Genomic DNA, 19,439 nt, shown 5'->3' on the forward strand with positions numbered 1-19,439 from the left:
GTAAACAAATTTTCAGAACTTATAAAAATTCTCCCCGAAATTCAAAAAATTCCCCCTGGAATCTGAAGTAACGGGGGACATTCCCCCCTCGAAATTGAACCCTATTTCAAACCCCTGTTATATATACATTTAGTTGAAAGTAACTTACCTTTGTATTGTAATTGTCAATTTAGCAGTGCGTCCTGTATGCTTTGAAGGACCATCCCCAGAAGCTCTTCTGTCTGTCTTATGCACACAGCGATAGCTGATTTTGTATTTATTAAAACTCCCTGATTTCTGATATGTTGTTGCAACACGCCAAGTACTTTTTGTATTTTCACTGTGTTGCTCTAACCAGTTCTGTGTATAAAATTAACGAGCATATTTAAGTTAAATCTGTATAAGCCAATCAAAAGAGAAGTTAATTCAATTTTTATTAAAACACAAATACAATCTAAAAAATCTTTAACCAAAAAAGGCCCAACATAGCAATTAAGTAAAGAACATGTAAGTACTGGTGGAAAAAACAACAAAACTTAAAGAACAAACTAAAGAGAAAATTAATTTTAAAAAATGCTACAAAACATGTGTAAATAAAACTAAGGGTGAATGTGTCCCCCCCCCTCAAAAAGAAGCGATCACACCCCCACCACTAAAAAAAAAAATCATTGCCATATATAAATATATGTGTGTGTCTTTGTGTTTTTCAAATAAATAAATAAATAAAAAACTAGAAAGCCTATTGGAGTACTTTTGTAAAAGAGCTATTCTGACTTACATTTCACACTATATATATGTACTCCCCTCCCCCCGAATACTGCATATAAAGTTATCTAATTGATATAGTTGTATCAATTAGACCGTTGATTAAATTATTAATTACAACGTTAAACCTTTAGGCACATGAATTTTCACATTTTTTTTAAAATTCCAATAATTTAAATCGGCTGTTCTGTCCCTTTAATAACATCTTTTTTTTTCGGGATTATCCGCAATTAAATTAAGAAAAAAAAAATTTAAACCCACATTTGCAGCATTTTCATCAGTGATTTCTTTTACTCTGTAAGTTAAATTTTCGTTTTGATCGTTTGTAATATTAATATTTGAATCATGAAAAAGTAGTGGCGCCATCTATCGAGCATGGAAGAAACCAAGCCATAGCGTGGATTACAGAATTACCGCTTGGGATCGGTCAATATGCGAGCGAAACGCTTCCGTTGCTGGAAACTAGAGCTCTTATTTATCGCACAAATTCGAAATCCTTTAGCCAATTAAAACAGGGATTAATTCCAAGAAAGCAGAAGAGGAAGAAGGAAGGGCGTTTCATTCGTACATAGGTTTGTCGGCGGTAAATACGCACTGCATCACCGATTTAAAACGAAAAAGAAATCTTACCCAAGCAAATGTCAAAACAATGGCTTCATCAAGTATTGGGGAACCTGTGATTGAAGAGTCAAGTTCTCTTTCCGAAACAGATTTACAAAATTTGAAAGGCAAAGCAAACTTTTGTAAACTGGAACAGATTTACCAAAAATTTGAATATGGATATTACCTAGAAAAATTATATGTGAAGCAAAAGCCGGAGCGACGTACCTTTTTAGTCAAGTTAGAAACTAGGCAAATAATTTGGTTTAGACCCCGAAGTAATGTAGTTGAGGGATCTGGTAAGTTTTTTCTAGATTGACATTCATTATAAATGATCTAACGATTTATTTTTGATGAGACACCTCAAAATAACCCTTTTGGAGTGTTATCTTTCCTTCTTTTTTCGGTGTCTCTTCTTATTTATTTATTGTTATTATTTTTGAAAAAGTGTTATTTCCAATGAAAGATTATTCTTAAATGAAAGTACATGTAGTGTTCACCCCCCAAGTTGCGATGGTGAACCCCCCTAAAATACTTCCCTAAAACAAGATCCTTAAAATTTTCAATCCTCCTGTGTACGTATGACCCTCCTTTGTAGGGTCACCTTATTTATGTGTTTCAACAATTGATAAAATAAAAATAAGCAGAAGGGAAAATTTGAAACAGCAGTTTAACTCTACTATAAAATCAGCAATTGCATGCAGAGGTTTTAAATACTTCTCTTCAAAAAAAAGAAAAAGAAGGAGAAACAAATAAACTAAAAATAAATAAATAAATAAAATAAAATACTGCGATTAAATCTACATGTTACTGATGAATTGATGCAAATTTAGGGATCCCTAAATGGCTAGGGGACCCCAAATTTAGTCTAATGGCTAGAATTGTTGTAGCCAATGGCTAAAGCTATGAAATTTGAATACAGGGGGCCCCAAAAAAGTACTTTGCCAAGGGCTACTCCATACATTAATCGGGCCGCAAGCAAGTGAACATTTTAATATGGCGTATAACAACAATCTCTTTGCCATGATTCAAGTTGCAACAGAGTAAGAGGGGGAAAGGAATGAAAATTAAGTGAGCCTCCTGGTATTTAGGATACCTGTTAAAAGGAAGCATAAAAGGTTTTTTTTTTTCAACTTTTTAACATTTTTACAAAAAAACAGCAATTGGATGGTAGGAAACACTGCGAGAAAGCCAGCGACTATAGAAAAGTCTGTGGAAGCTGTTAGAGTGCTTATATAGTGGATCCCCGATTTTATGTTTTCTGTCTGGCTAGTGATAAAAGAGGTACCAAGCTGGAAAACGTAAAATTTGGGGCAGGGTTAAAAATCTAAACGTATTTGAAAAAAATGACAGTTACCCAATAAACTAGTAGAAAAAATATTTTTGAACATGAATAGAACCGACTTCGAAATTGGAGCTGAAAATTGCTCGAAGAAGTAAAAAATAATTTTATTCTTTGAGCATCATCAATACTACTTTTAAACATAACTTTTGAAGTAGGGGAAAAATTATAGGTAAAATAATGAGAAACCATGTTTGATTTGTATTTTTCAGAACAACCACTCAAAATTAAGAACTAAACGTGTGTTCTTGTACCGTTATACAAGAATGCATGGGCGCCATATAGGGGGACAAGTGGGGGCTCAAGCTCCCCGTTAGAAATTAGAACTTCCTTACTTTTAGAACTTTTTTCATTGCAAAAATATAAAAACATTTCTTCTCCACCCATTAATGAATAAGTTATTAAAAATGTTAAATTTTAATAACTCTAATCTGTACTGAAATCGGTTTTCATATGGAAAATATCCTGCTAAACTATGGGGAAAATGTTTAAGGCCCCCCCCCCTTAAAATTTTGCATATGGACGCTCATGCAAATATGTTGTCATCATGATGTAATGTAGGGGATAGTGGTAATGAATGGGCCACGGTGATGAATGGGCCTCTAACAAAATATGAAAAAGTATTTGCATGAAATTATTTTAGATGCCACTAATAGATGAAGCTATTTGTTCTTCTAAACTCATCCAATTTTCAAATGTTTGAGGGAAGCCATTTTTCCACTAGAGTAGGATGATCAAGAATCTGATTGAAAAGTAATTTTTTCCCTTTTCAGTAAAATAAGTACTAGCTGAAAAGTACCGATTCTTTCACTGCATATATGTTTGTTTGCAAGTCTTTCCACATCTGTAAACTAATTTTAAGATATATTTTGATGTTTGAATTTCATGTATTTAAAAGATCACGACATTGTTAAGAACAATGTGGGCATGAGGAAGATCTGTGCAAAGCTGGTGCCAAAACACCTGACGGACGAGCAAAAGGAGCGTTGTGTGCCGGATACGGCACCACCGTACTGCTTCCTATTCCCCAAGGTCAAGAGAGTACTAAAGGGGATGCGGTTCGGGACTCTGGAAGCTGTTCAACTTGCTACATTGTGGCCACAATAAGGAGTAGAATTCCAAGCTATTTCAAATTAAAATCGTAGAATGGTTTGTTAGCTATAACCCTTCCTAATTCTAGCTCAGTCTAATCATTAATTACCAAGAAATTTACAAATAAACCAAGAAAAAAAAATAAAAAAATATAACTGTGGGGTTTTACCCCACAAAACAGGGTAAAGTCCCGTATTGTAGGGGTAAAGCACTGCAATGTGGATCTTTACCGCATTCAAGATAAATATGGATTAAAAAAGATGGGATTGCATGATAAAAAGACTTGACAAAACTCTCTGTAACGTTCTTTGTTGGTTTAATTTTTTTACGAAAAAGGAAGTATCCTTTTACGAAAAAGGAAGTATTGTTTTCGCGGAAAAATTTTCACTCAAAAACCGACTTTAATTTCCATTTCACTCACCTCCGAATGAATGTTGGATTTTTTTCGACTCAATCACACGTGGACAAGTGCCTAAGAACGTATGAACATGCGAAATATCAATTTTGACGATTCCCGAGTTAAAATTACAACGAGTTTTCTCATGACATCTGTACATTAGGGTGGGTCGAAAATGCACTTTTGCACAAACTTTCGAAATCGATGAGGCTTGGGGGCGGAAAAGTTGTGTATTGGGTTGCTCAGTAACCATGTAAAAATTTTTTGAAATCGAACAATATCTTCAGGTGGCGCCGGCGCCTTAAAAATTTGAAATTTTGACTAAAACAGACCTTTTTCTTCTAAGAACACAATTTTTTGCATTTTCGAAATAGATTACGCTCTAGTGCGGAAAAGTTGTGTATTGGGTTGCTCAGTAAACATGTAAATTTTTTTTGAAATCGAACAATATCTTCAGGTGGGGCCGGCGCCTTAAAATCGGAGATTTTATTCAAAACAGACATATATTTTCATGAAAAGAGAATTCCTTATCAGTTTTCTATTTCACCCCCCTTCTTCTACTAAATGAAATGCTCTCGCACCTGCAGTCCACGTGACCCCCAGTGGTACAGGATTGTCTCTTACATTCCTTATCAGTTTTCTATTCCACCCCCCCCCCTTCTTCTACTAAATGAAATGCTCTCGCACCTGCAGTCCACGTGACAGTCAGTGTGATAATATGCAACACAGTTATCGTTTAGTTCAGTCTAGTACAGAAGCAATCAACTAATAAGCTTACTTTATGTCGTTTGTTCATCGAAGAGCAGTCTCTTTAGGTATTTAAATGTCATTAACTAGTTAGTTATAGTTATACTTTTGTCACAATGGCCGGTTGTCATTCAACTAGAAAAGTTACAGATTGTTTTGTTTTTGGTTTGCCAGAAGAGCTGAAACCTAACGTCTTACCAACTTACAGTCAAGTTATAAAATTTTACTTCCTTATAAGAGAACAAATGAAATCTTCAAATCACGGCAAAGATCCAGCTTTTACTGACATTGCCAATGTTGTTGCTGAGAGGGTAACTGATTTGTGGAAGAAGTCCTCGATTCCTACTGTTTCTCATTGCAGAATTGTGCGCATCCTTAAATCATATCATGCTAAGTATAAAAATATCCTGAAAAGTAAAAACAAGTCTACGGAATCCTATAGGAACAAAGTAAAGGAATTTTTGGAAGACGCCGAGAAAACTCTGTTTGACATTGCCACATGCAAATGTCATTCCTTTAAAGCATGCTCCTGTGAAAAGGATAGAAAAGTGCCACATTTAGAACAACCATTTTTGATTGATCAACGAACCGTCAGAAAAATGATTATCGGAGGCATTAATTTAAAAGTAACTGAGAAGCTGCTCCGAAAGCAAAATAGGCAATCCAAGACAGTGTTCAAAGCTGCTACAAGTGAACAGCAGTTCCTAACACCAAAGTCTATGTTCGAGTCGCCTGAGTTCGAGGATTGTGAGAATGAAGAATTTGAATATGAAACGCGTAATGATGAAGAATACACTCCTTCTAGATCCAGAGAGAACCATTCCAGAAAAACGAAAAGAGAGACCAAGGTAATCAGCCAGATGAGGATAAAACTGCCAACCACAGCACTCGCCTGCGATAGTGCAGGGATTGGAGACAGGCCTGCAGCGAAAATTATTTCTGCAGTTCTTGAAGAAGTCGGAATGATTTCTGATAATAATCGTTCCAAAGTTACAGATAAAAATAAAATAAGAAGAGAGAGAAAGAGAACACGAAAGGAACTACAATGTAAAGGAAAACCAGAAGAGTTTCAAGCCCTCTTTTTTGACGGACGAAAAGATAAAACTTTAGCAGATCAAATCAAGGGAAACAAAAAGCACAGGACAACGGTTATTGAAGAACATGTAGTTTTAATACAAGAACCTGGATCTGAATATATCGGCCATGTTTCTCCAGCTAGCGGTTCTGCAAAATCTATTAAGAGCAGCATCGCTGAATATCTTTTACAGAATGATATCAACACTGAAACTCTTTTGGCAGTTGGCTGCGATGGGACACCCGTTAACACAGGTTGCAAGACTGAAGTTATACGTCTCATAGAAGAAGATGTTGGTAGACCTCTTCAATGGGTCATATGCATGTTACACGCAAATGAGTTACCGTTGCGGCATCTTCTAAAAAAGCTAGACGGTCAAACAAGTGGTCCTGAAACCTTTTCTGGTCGAATAGGAAAAGATCTCGAAACCTGTGAGCTGACACCGGTAGTCAATTTCAAAAAGGTTGATGTCGTAGAGTTAGTAGCAATATCAGAAGAGCTTCGAAAAGATCTGAGTACAGATCAACAATATATGCTGCAAATTTATGAAGCTGTAACATCAGGTTACTGCTCTGTTGCCCTAGCAGAGAAAAAACCAGGAAAGCTAGCGCACTCCCGTTGGCTAACGGCAGCATGTCGAGTTTTGCGCCTGTACATTTCAGTTACAAATGTTTCAGCAGAACTGAAAACCTTAGTAGAGTTTATAATTAAAGTGTATGTGCCGATGTGGTTTGATATAAAGTCCAAACCGCATTGCAAAGATGGTGCTAGACACTTATGGAAGATGATTAGCTTGTCACGTTATCTCCCAGATGAATTGAAGACTGTCGTGGATGGCGTAATAAGCCGAAATGCTTTTTTTGCGCATCATGAAAATATTTTTCTTTCGATGCTTACGGATGAACGAAATTACATCCGACTGCTTGCAATACGAAGAATTTTAAAAGCCAGGGAAAATAAACAAGAAGGTATCCGGCGGTTCAGTGTTCCTGTAATAAATTTCGAAGCAAAAGATTATACGGACCTAATTGATTGGCACCAATCAGTTGTCACGGAGCCACCAATGCTTCGTGCAGTCAGCAATGAAGATTTCCGAAATATTCTAAAGGAGAAAATATCTTTACTAGAAATAAAAGAGTTTCCATGCCACAGCCAAGCAGTGGAGAGGGCAGTAAAAGTAGTGACAGTTGCTTCAGCTTCTGTGGTGGGACAAATCGAAAGGGATGGCCTTATAAGGGCGAAATTAGAATCACAAAGAATAATTCCTTCATTTGAAAGCAAGTCGAAATACAAAAAAAAGGCGAAGTAGATCAGGCAACAGAAAAGTGAAATATTTAATAAAATCTCAGTGTCCATTATATGGTTGGGTGGTTGGGAGGGCACGGGTGGAACTCGATATGCAGCCACCTCCTCGTGGTGAGTTCTGGGTTATCTCAGTGAATTTCCTCTGAGATAAGCAAAGAGCTGCATTGCTTCATGTTTGTTTGCTTACTTGGCACAAATGACAGCAGTAAAAGATGAATTCAATTATTATTTATGTGTTTATTGACGTTTCCTTTTTCCTGCTGAACAAACCAAATTTTAAAGGCTCCACCTGAAGATATTGTTTGATTTTAAAAAAAAACTTACACGGCTACTTAGCAACTCAATACTAAACATTTCCGCACTAGAGCGTTATCTATTTCGAAAATGCAAAAAATCATGTTTTTAGAAAAAAAAAAAAGGTCTGTTTTAGTCAAAATTTCAAATTTTTAAGGCGCCGGCGCCACCTGAAGATATTGTTCGATTTCAAAAATTTTTTACATGTTTACTGAGCAACCCAATACACAACTTTTCCGCACTAGAGCGTAATCTATTTCGAAAATGCAAAAAATCGTGTTTTTAGAAGAAAAAGGTCTGTTTTAGTCAAAATTTCAAATTTTTAAGGCGCCGGCGCCACCTGAAGATATTGTTCGATTTCAAAAAATTTTTACATAGTTATTGAGCAACCCAATACACAACTTTTCCACCCCCAAGCCTCATCGATTTCGAAAGTTTGTGCAAAAGTGCATTTTCGGCCCACCCTACTGTACATACGTATGTGCGTTTGTATGTCGCATAACTCAAGAACGGTATATCCTAGAAAGTTAAAATTCAGTATGTAGACTCCTAGTGGGCTCTAGTTGTGCACCTCCCCTTTTGGTTGCATTCGGGCATTTCAAAAGGGGTCTTTTGCCATTTTTTGAGGAGAAATCATTGTTAATTTCGATGTAAACTCAAGTGGTGTTACTATTTAGCGGACACTTGGCAATATATCATTAGTCTTTTGGTTGCCAAGTTTTGTCACCAACTTGGCGACAAATTTGGCGATTTTTTTTAAAAATCTGATTTCAATTTAGCCACTGTTGGTGATATTTAGAGAGTATGCTATTGAATCACATTAAAATTGCCATTAATGGGGAAATGACATTAAATTTGAGTAAAAGGAAGTCATGTGATGCACACATCAGCTCGTTTTAGTTGTATTTCCACGTCTTTTTTTAAGTTATCAAATGAACTGAAAAGTCTCATTCTGACTCTTTTTACTTCATTTTACAAAAAAGGAAGTATTTTATTCGCGAAAAAAATTTCACTCAAAAATCAACCTTAATTTCCATTTTGCTCACCCCAGAATGAATGTTGAGTTTTTTTTTTTTGACTCGACCACACATGGATAGGTGCCTAAGAAGGTATAGACATAGGAAATAACCATTTTGACGATTCCTGAGAAAAAAGAGTTTTCTCGTGACGTCTGTATGTACTTATGTATGTGCGGACATGCATATGTGCGTATGTATGTCGCATAACTCAAGAACGGAATATCCTAGAAAGTTGAAGTTTGGTATGTAGACTCCTAGTGGGGTCTAGTTGTGCACCTTCCCTTTTGGTTGCATTCGGGTGTTTCTAAAGGGGTCTTTTGACACTTTTTGGGTGGAAACCATTGTTAATTTCAATGTAAACTCAAGTGGTGTTGTAATTTGGTGGACACTTGACGATATATATCGCCAGTCTTTTGTTCACCAACTTAGAGACAAATTTGGTGATTTAAAAAAAAAAATAATTTTTTTTTTTTAAAATCTGGTTTCAATTTGGCCATTGTTGCTGATATTTAGAGAGTAAACTTTTGAATTACATTAAAACTGCCAACAATGAAAAAATGACATTAAATTGGAGTAAAATGAAGTCATGTGATGCACACATCAGCTCGTTTTTTGACTTTTTGACCAGTTTTCTTTATTTTGTTCTTTTTCTGTTGGGTTTTTAGCTTTTTGGCCTGTTTTCTTCTTCTTCTTCTTCTTCTTTTTTTTTTTTTTTTTTTTGACATTGGTGTTGTGGAAGTTAACTTATGTTGTTTTGACTCCATATCTTGCTCTTTTCTGTCTTGTGCATGTCTCCCCTTTTCCATAACAAGCTTTTCTCATTGCTTTTCCGTTCCTCCTATCCTACCGGCTCGAAGAAATTAGCGGTTCTGTATTTTTCTTGCATAAATAAATCAGGGGAGGAATATAGTGTCCAAGTGGGTTCATGGCACACACAGCAATAATAGTTTTTTACTGCTCATCTGCAACAGTTTTGGCAACTTTTTTTTCCTTTAGGAGAAACTTAGGAGCTTCTGGACACAAGTTTCATCCACGTTAAATATTTGGTTGGAGCTAAACTTGTAGTTTTTTAAGGCGGATTCCTAATTGTTTAAATACTGTGTGTGCTAAGCCCTATTTGAAACCCATGGCTCTAGTTATGCTGGTTTTGCGTGGAATTCATAGAGACAACCTATTTCTCTTCATTAACTCACTAGCAAAATCCCTACCAGCAAGTTGGGATTGAACATAAAATCAATGATCTATTTTGTTTTCTGATGCATAAGAAGAAACCTTAGAGATTTTAGAGTGAGACTAAAAAATCTGATCAAGAGCAATACAAAAGTTTACCTATCCCTTTTCTTGATATGCAGCAAAGGTTTCTGTAAATCTTCCAAGTTTCTCACCTCCCCGTTTCTTCAGTTGATCCCAAATAGTTCTTTCATTGGACCTAATTTTAACGGCTGCCATACGAATTAATGAGCATTATTCTGTAATCTAAGTGCTTCATTGAGTTCAACCTCTGTTATAGCTATTAAATATATTTTCTTTTGTACGTCCTGGAGTTAATTGCAAAAATTTAATCATCAAAATTTTAAGAATACTTTTTAATTGAAAAATGAATGTAAAATGTAATTAAAAAATAAAATACCTATATAATCCTACCCAAAATAAAATTTGTGAGCAAATACTAACAATAAAAAAAATTTTTTTAATAAAAAGAATTGCTCAAAGACATACTAAACAAAACGTTATTAAAATAATAAAAACTGGCAATTTCAGTTACACTTTTGGATCTGCAGGGATTTACCCTCAAACTCCTATAATGATTTGCCCCATTTAGCCACTTTCTGGAAGACCCGCCATGTTGTTTCTAAAAACCCCCTAAAGAAATTATTTTACCTGAAAGTATAAAGCTTAAATACAGCAATACTATTGAGGAATTGTCTGATTCTTTTCCTCAAATCCCACAGCTTGTAATCTTTATTAATAATAAAGCTGAAAGTCTTGCTGTCAGGATCTCTGTGACGCACATAGTGCCTAGACCGTTCAACCGATTTTCATGAAATTTGGCACAAAGTTAGTTTGTAGCATGGGGGTGTGCGCCTCGAAGCGGTTTTTAAAAAATTTGATGTGGTTCTTTTTCTATTTCAATTTTACAAACAAAATTATCAGAAGATGGACGAGTAAATTACGAAATTATCATAACGTGTAACCGTAACATGGCTACAAGCCAATTGGCGAGATATGAAATTATCATAAAGTGGAACCGTAACATGGGTACAAGCCAATTGGTGAGAAAATTCACCACACATTATTTGTAAATATACAGGCAAACCAAAAGACCTTTTAATTTTTGTATTACGGGCAAAGCCGTGCGAGTACCATTAGGGCTTAAATAATGTAAACAGGAAAATTACATGGAAGTACCTAGTAGAAAACAGACTTACTTCATTTTCTTCCCTCGAGTGACTGACTGGGTCAAACTTTCTTGGAAGTATTAGTTTCAATAAGACAAAACTGACGATCAACTTTTCACTTGTTAGAGGTCAGTTCAGGTTTTCACCTCACACAGGGCTTTACCCCTACTTACCGTGATATGCATCTTCATAGATGCAATACGCTTCTCTTTTTGTGAAGTACTCGAGTGATCATAACCTTCCTTTCAGAAGCGCTATTAAACGAAGTGAATGCTTTGTATTGACAGTTGACAGCCCATTGAAGGGTTCCTTCATCACTGTTTTTCCAAAAAATGAATTTAGTCGACAAAGAGTGGACAATTGTAAATTGCCGAGAAACTTCAAAGATATTTTTTTAAAAAAATGCTGCATGCAAATTTTAACATTGAAGTTAATTTTAAGTCAACTGTGTGTTTTTCTTCATTTAACTTTTATTATTTTCCCCCCAAATGGTATAGGTTTACCCCAAAAAACCCTCCCCTTGGACCCTCCCCTGCATGAGATAAACAATCCCACAACTAGAGCGATGATAGTGAATTAACTTCATGTTTGCTTTAGAGGAGCCTTCATTCAAAGCTCTTATTATAATTATTATTAATATTACTGTTTTACTGCAGCAAATTTTTGTAACAATATGTTTTGTATTTAACGGGAAATTACACGAAATTTGCTGTCTTTTGCTCATAATGTTTTTTTAAAAGAACAATTACAGTCAATCAAAGGTAATCAAAGCATCCCCAATGCATCAAAAAAAGAATTGTCAAAATTGGTTCACTAGGTTTGACGCTGTGAGGGAACAAAAAAAAAAAAAAAAAAAACTACGTACGGAATGAACAGATAACTGCTTCCTTTTTGACGTCGTTTGAAAAAAATGTTTTTGTTAACTTCACCTGTATGTATGTATCTTGTAACGGAATCTTGCAACTCACATTTCGCCCTCTTCCTGCGATCAGCTTCTTTTGAAATTTGGCATGTGACCTCAGACTTGATGACAATGCAATATTCTATAATCAAATTAATTAACTATTAATTGTTGGTTTATTCCAATTTCAATCAATATTTTGGTCTAATTTCCAACAATGTGAAAACTAAAAAAAGAAAAAAACCCCCATTAAAATAGGCTTGCAAAAATTATTTAAAAATATGTATAAAAACCTTTCATTTTTCTGCATCAGACAAAATTTGTTCCATTGTTCCAAGGTAATTAGAACATGAGTTATTATTGTTTTTAGCTAATTTCATGCCAAAATTTAGGTGAGCCTTCAATTGGCTGATCAGGTCATTGTTGAACAATACTTTTATAAAAATGTATCCCAAATTTTCAAAGTCATGTAAATATGATTTCCGAACACATACATCGTTGACTGAGATGGATTAGCTGGATTAGATAATTACTCAACAGGCAATTTATCAGCGCAGTTGAATGATTTTAGAACTCTGCTATTACACTTTAAAGGGTATAGTTATTCTTTTTGGTGTTTGAAAGACCTCATTTCAAGTGCTGCTTGAGACCTTTAGCCACTTTTTTTTTGGGCAAATTTCATGAGTATAAAAGATTTTGAATTATTTTGAAATGAATATATTTTCTTAAAACAAGTTTACCTAAAGACAAGAAAATAAAAATATAGTTTAAAAAACTAAAAAAAAAAACATGCTTTTGTAGCAAAATGAGCTAAAAAGTAAAAAAAATATCTTTGGATGATAGTAATTGACTAAACACTTAATTTTAATGCAGTACAAAAAAGCATGGGGGGGGGGCTTCTTATCAGTTGTCTTGAATTTCTTCCTGTTATCTATGCCAAAAAGGTGAATAGACAATACCCCACAGTTTTTTTTTTTATTGCATTAAAATTAAGTGTTTGGTCAATTGCTATCATCCAAAAATTATTTTTTACTTTTTAGTTCATTTTGCTACAATAGTGTGTTTTTTAGTTTTTTAAACTATTATTTTACTTTCCTTTTCTAATTATGTTTTTTCTTTTTTTTGGCATTAATTTCATTTATATCGTGTTTTATAATAATATCCCTTCCCAAGTATTTTTTAAAAGAATGAAAAGCTTTGTAATTCTCAGTTTTAAAAATTATGTTAAAGCAATCAGATTTATATTCAATTAAGATACTAATGGTTATACGTGAAATACACCGCCAGCTCAGTCATTTCCAGCCGAGGACTGCTATTTCGTGCTTATAAGCACTCAACAGCCCGACATGGGAAAGTGACTGAGCTGGAGATGGAAAACCTCTTAAGGAAGCCAAGAGTGCGAAACAAACTGGTAGCTAATATAGAATTAGCAGGCCAGACGAGTGACCGAAGCAGTCCTCGGCTGGAAGTGACTGAGCTGGCGGTGTATTTCACGTATTTCTGCTTTAGCCCTTGCTAATGGGCGGTAATTTACTGAATATAACTAGTGGTTATGTTGAACAAGAGAGTTACATTTCAAGGCCAGGCTTCCATCTTCTTTAAGGACCGAGTTTTGCATTAACAAGAGGTGGTTGCATTATAGAGGTTGCACTGCTCTGTATTTATATCAAACACTATACTGACACAAAGTCGGCTACACACCTTGAATCTCCATTTGACTTTAATTAGTTCAAAGTTGAAAATACTTTACAAGAGTCATTTTTATTCTTACACATTTTTTTCTTTCTATTTTAGTTGATTTGCGAGAAGTCAAAGAGATTCGAGGCAGAAAAAGTGGCAAACTTTTTGAACGCTGGCAGGATGAAACAAAAAGATACAAAAAAAATTGTGAATTCTTTGTTGTTCTTTATGGTAATACATTCTGTTTAAAGGAATTAGCTTGCATTGGTAAGTATGTTTCTCCTGTGTTTTAGTTGAATATTGTAAATCATACTCAAATAAGATTTAAATAATGATGATACATCAGTGAGATAACACCCAGTATTACTGCTCTTTTATTAAGTCTAAAACACTGACGAATTTGCAAGTCTTTTTTTTTTGTGACACAATGTACTGAGTTTCAGTGCTGGAAAATGTTGGGATCTTATGAACTAAAAAGCAAGTGTATGAATATGAATCTTTGTATGATTTTATCTATGTCACTCTAACTTCTTCGGGATGCCAGAGAACTGACAATCGAATAAGGTATCGGTAGATTCGTAATTTTTCAGACATGTTTAAGTAGATTTTGTTTTTCTACAACTATAATTTAGCGGAGATATTGATTAAAACCCAAATTCTCAAGGTCATTTCTACCGCCCAAAAGAAAGCACACTGGCACTTTGCGAAAACCTACCCTCTGTTTTTCTTTTTTCAAGGTTATGCTTTTCTCCCCTCTGCAAAACAAGGCTCATTTTTTGTATGTGTGGTTAGTATTTTTTCTCTCTATTTCTGTTTAAGGTGGAAATGTTTGATTTAAATTGATGGTAAAGTGGAGGACCGCAGATTGGGAATAGAATGGTTCTAGAGAAGATTAATGTAGTGCTTATTAATTAATACATCACTCCCCCTCACCCATTAGGCAAAAATGGGTCAAGCCCCTAAATTACCCTGTCAAAGGCGGTGTACACTAATTCATCACAGATGGTTTGCACAATCTGCCGTTTGATGACGAGGTTGAGATGGCTAGTGTTTATTTAAATATTGAGAATGTTGAGTACCTCTCTTTCTAACATAATGACAAAAATTAGCTGTCTTGACATTTCAAATTTACATATATTTTGATAACCTGACTGACACAATTTATGTTCTGAAAGAATTTAATTAAACTATTAAGTGTGTGGTAAAATGATCCGTAATCAATAAATTCATTTTCTTTCTATTTATGCTGTTTTGTTCAAAATACTGCCAAGACATAAAATACTCGTATCTTGTAGTGTCATTGTGCATAAATTTGAATTGTCACCAAGGTGCCAAATCTTGGTGATTGTAATTATACCTAAGTACTATATTTTGATACCTATCTTGAATTTTCTCATCAAACCCATAAAGGATTATATCTTTGCTAATTAGTGATACTGTGCAAATTTAAATGTTATCAAATGAGCTAGTTAATTACGAATTAAACCTTGTTTAAATAGTACATATCTGCTTGTGTGTAAAACGATCACCATCTGAATTTCTCATAAACTTTGTAGCAGGGTTTTCTTTTTTTTTCAAGCAAGCCCGTAAATTATGTAATTATGTGCCTTTTGCTGATTGGAGTACATTGTATTGGTAATTAATCTGGCATAGCCAATGTGTTAACTTAATGTTAAAATATGAAGGGGAAAAAATGCCCAAATTAAAAATTTCCTTAGTCAACCAATAAAACAACTGTAAAATTAAAATTTTTTGCTTCACTTAACATTTTTTTTCCCATTTGTTTACTTATTTGTTACATGTGCTTTGGCTATGAGTATGTACTGTATACTGAGATCCTATTATGTTACTTCTGCACACGTTGAAAAAAAATTCTATTTAAATTTGTAAAGAACTAAATCTAATTTCATGTCATTTTCTCAATATGCAGGGGTTGATTCAGATGCAAATTGGATCCGGTTTGGTGCCCCTTTACAAAATTCTATATCGTAAAAGCCGCCACATTACAAAACTTTACATTTTAAAACTAGCCACCAGGACAGCGAGATTAGCTGCCTTTGGCGCCATGTCAACCCTACCGCCTACGGCGGCTCATGCAACCCGCCTGCAGCAAATTGGTATATACCGCCTTAGGCAGTGTACTTCGGGAGCTTCTTGCCGCCTGCATCAGTGCATTAATTAGTAACCAGTTCATTACTTTCTAACCCGAGGCATCTCTAGAACCATTCTATTCCAGTTCCAACTTAATCATTGACTCAAATTAGTTATTGAACAGTAAATTAATTTTCAAGCGGGGCACACCACTGCAGTCAAGGCCGTTTTTTAAAAATTAAAATCTAAGCTTAATGATTCTTGAAAATATACTTTAATTTTGATGCCTATAAAACTAAACCACACCTGACTTGCTGATATTTCTGTTTGCTTGCTTCTCAGACATTTTTACAGACGTTTTCAATCAGGGTTGGCTTTCTGCCGGCAGAAACTAGTTTTTGCCATGCCAGTGGCAGAAACTGGTTATAACCGGTAAAAACCGGCAGAAACTGGCAAAAACTAAAAAGTGTCTTTAATAACTCAAGCAATTACTGAATGATATTCGTTTAAGTAAACTAAAAAAATTAACTTCATTTCATCATTATAAAAAATAAAATGCTATGCTAGGGCCCTTGATTAGTTCAAAAAGGGAACTTTTCAATTGCAGATGCTTGTAATGTTTGGATTAATCTAACAAAGGACAAAAATCACATGGATGCTTAGGAAAGAGGAGTGACATACAGAATTAAAACAGGAATCACTGATTGTAATTTTCTTTCTTATATGCTTCATCTTAATTGCTTGTGATTGAAATTATCATATGCTTCAAGAAGAAAGTGCCAGAACTTTACTTGCCAATATTAACGCAGATTTTGTACCTAATGTCACAGCTTTGCAAAAAAAAATTGGCCCCATTTCTCAAGACTTATTTTTCCCAGTCAAATTTTTACCGCTACCCCAGTTACTACATAGTGGACCAGTTTAAAAAAATATACAATTGATGAAAGTTTCGCGAATATTGCTTGTTCCTTGATGCATTGCCTGCTAGCTCTTCTGTTGCAAAAACTAATCTAAAGCTTCTCGTTTGTGCATATTAAATTGACAAACTATTAAGATTTTTGAAACCACCTTTTCTTAGAGGCAACTGCAGGGTCCAAACAGTGTAACATTTGATTTTGAATTGTGATAATCTCTTATATAATTAAAAACTGAGCGTACCTATGTATGTCCAAGCTTCTTCTCCCGAACGACAGTGAACTGACCATCGAACCAGATATCGATGGATTCGTAATCCTCCCATCTTCATGTTTGGCTATTTAACATAATCCTCCGATAATAATTAGCGGATATATCAATTAAAAACTATTAATTATGACTCTTAGATTTCAAAATCAAATCCCTATTTTTCGAAGGCTTTCCTCCATTTGAATTATTATTCAGTGCTTCATCTCAACTTTCCGCAACAATGCTTTCATTAAAATGTATAGCGTGAAGAAAATCATTGAGATGAAAGGTCTGTTGCCATTTTTTTTTCTCGAATATGAACAGGTAAAATTCTTGTTTTTGTTTTGAGGCTTTTCCTGTAATCAGGGGATTTAAAATTTTTACTTTTTGGGGGTTTTCCGCAATCTGCCGCAAAATTTCACTCACTTTTTTTTTTGGTTCAAGCTTGAGTGTTGAATTCGCGTCACTTGACATAACTTTTATTTTCGAGGTGGACCGTGCAAAGCCAGCCGACGCAGCTAGTATTGTAATTAAATTGTGCTTAGGTTAACAATTAATTATTTTTTCAATGCATTTTCTATTATCTCAATAATTGTCATTTTATGAGTTTTTGCCAGTTTCTGCTGCAAATGTGGCAGGAAGTGGTTTCTGCCGTTCCGGTTTCTACCAGTGGTTTTAACCTTCTTGGCAGAAACTTGCCAACCCTGTTTTCAATGTGGTAGGTATTGTATCAATCTTTCCTTTGTTGTAATAATGCAATTGTTTTTTATTTTAAAATAAATAATGGATTCAAATGTTTTTTTTTCTTTAAAGTTTGATGTCATACATTACATATGCATAATGCCTAAGGAACATTATTATTGCTTTTGCAAACTTCTTTTTTTTTTGTTACCAAAATTCTTTTTTTTTTTTTTTTTTTGATCCATATTGTAATTTCTGTTTTCCTTCAAAAATTTCACGTCTACTTCTCCACACAGAATACCCCATCTTTTTATATGAACTCTATCATCCTCCAATCCCCCCCCCCCAGACTACACTACTGATCCATTCGCACTAGTTCTGACCAAGGCAGATAATGCTGCAAATGGAAAACATCATCTCTAATCCCAATTGTATTAAGGTCTAGAGTTCTGTACTTTTTACCTTCTTTTACAAAAAAGGAAGTATTGTATTCGCAAAAAAATTTTCACTCAAAAATCAGCTTTAATTTCCATTTTGCTCACTCCTGAATGAATTTTGAGTTTTTTTTCGACCGGACCACACGTACATACGTACCTAAGAATGTATAGACACCCGAAATATCCATTTTGACGTTTCCCGAGTTAATTACAACGAGTTTTCTCGTGACATCTGTGCTATCTATTTATGTGCGTATGTGTGTCGCATAACTCAAGAACGGTATGTCCTAGAGAGTTGAAATTTGGTACATAGACAACTAGTGGGATCTAGTTGTTCACCTCCCCTTTTGATTGCATTTGGGTGTTTTTAAAGGGATCTTTTGCCCCTTTTTGGGGGGAAACCAGTGTTAATTTCGATGCAAACTCAAGTGGTGTTATAATTTGGCGGACACTTGGAGACATATCACGAGTCTTTTGGTCGCCAAGTTTTGTTGCCAACTTTGTGACAAATTTGGCGATATTTTTTAATTTTTTATTTAAATCTGGCTTTAATGGGGCCATTGCTGGTGATATTTAGAGAGTTAACTCTTGAATCACATTAAAATTGCAATAATGGGGAAATAACGTTAAATTGGTGTAAAAGGATTTCATGTGATGCACACATCAGCTCGTTTTTTTAGCCTACTTTCCCAGTAAAAGTCAGAAAAAGAAGAAAAAAGCATGAAAGAAGGCTTAATGCATCTTAAAAATATCGTGAAAAGCAAAAAAAGTCAAACATAAATAAAATAATTAAATAAATATTGAAAAATTAAAAATTGGAAAGTAGGGTATTGAGATGGGGAAAAATGTCTGTCGGTCTGTCTGTCTGTCCCCCCCTAATAACTTTTGAATGAATAGTCCGATTCGAACAAACTTTTTTTTGTTCGAAAGATCTCGGCGAGGACACCTCATTCCCATATTTCACTTTTTGATTTGAACTATTTTTTGTTAAATTTTGAACAGTTCAAAAAAACTTAACATTAGCGCCTACAGGGAAATTCAAAGCAATTCCGAACTGTGAGGCGAATTTGCTTCAGTCAAGCTTTGTAGGAAAAAGTTTTTGATGAAAAACTTGTATATAAAATATCTTTTTGATTTGAACAATTTTCCGTTTAATTTTGAACAGTTCAAATCCCTTAATAATAGTGCCTACGGGGAAACTGAAAGTCAATGAAGATTCCGTACTTGAAGGCGGATTTACTTCAGACAAATTTTGTTGGAAGTAACTCTTGACGTCAAACTCCAGACTTCGACTCCGAGAATTTAGGGGCACTTGACTCCGACTCCGACTCCTGTGCCCGACAATTAATCGGACTCCGACTCCCCGACTTTGACTCTGACTTTGTAGTTTTGGCAAAAATTTATACACGGTGGACAAATGACTGACTCCGATTCTTAAATATTCGACTCCGACTCCTTTATCTCAAAATGA

General features: G+C 34.8%; 1 protein-coding gene across 1 annotated transcript in view; it reads left to right on the plus strand.

The window, feature by feature from the left end:
- The first annotated feature begins 1,393 nt into the window (after window positions 1–1,393).
- The window catches only part of LOC129230395 (1-phosphatidylinositol 4,5-bisphosphate phosphodiesterase gamma-1-like), a 126,727-nt gene continuing 108,681 nt past the window's right edge, over window positions 1,394–19,439 (plus strand). The window contains exons 1-2 of the mRNA XM_054864793.1: window positions 1,394–1,643; window positions 13,710–13,862. Coding sequence (XP_054720768.1) covers window positions 1,394–1,643; window positions 13,710–13,862 — 403 coding nt within the window. The remainder of the gene's footprint in view (window positions 1,644–13,709; window positions 13,863–19,439) is intronic.

The sequence above is a fragment of the Uloborus diversus genome, chromosome 9 (assembly GCF_026930045.1).
Source record: "Uloborus diversus isolate 005 chromosome 9, Udiv.v.3.1, whole genome shotgun sequence".
Lineage (NCBI taxonomy): Eukaryota > Metazoa > Arthropoda > Arachnida > Araneae > Uloboridae > Uloborus > Uloborus diversus.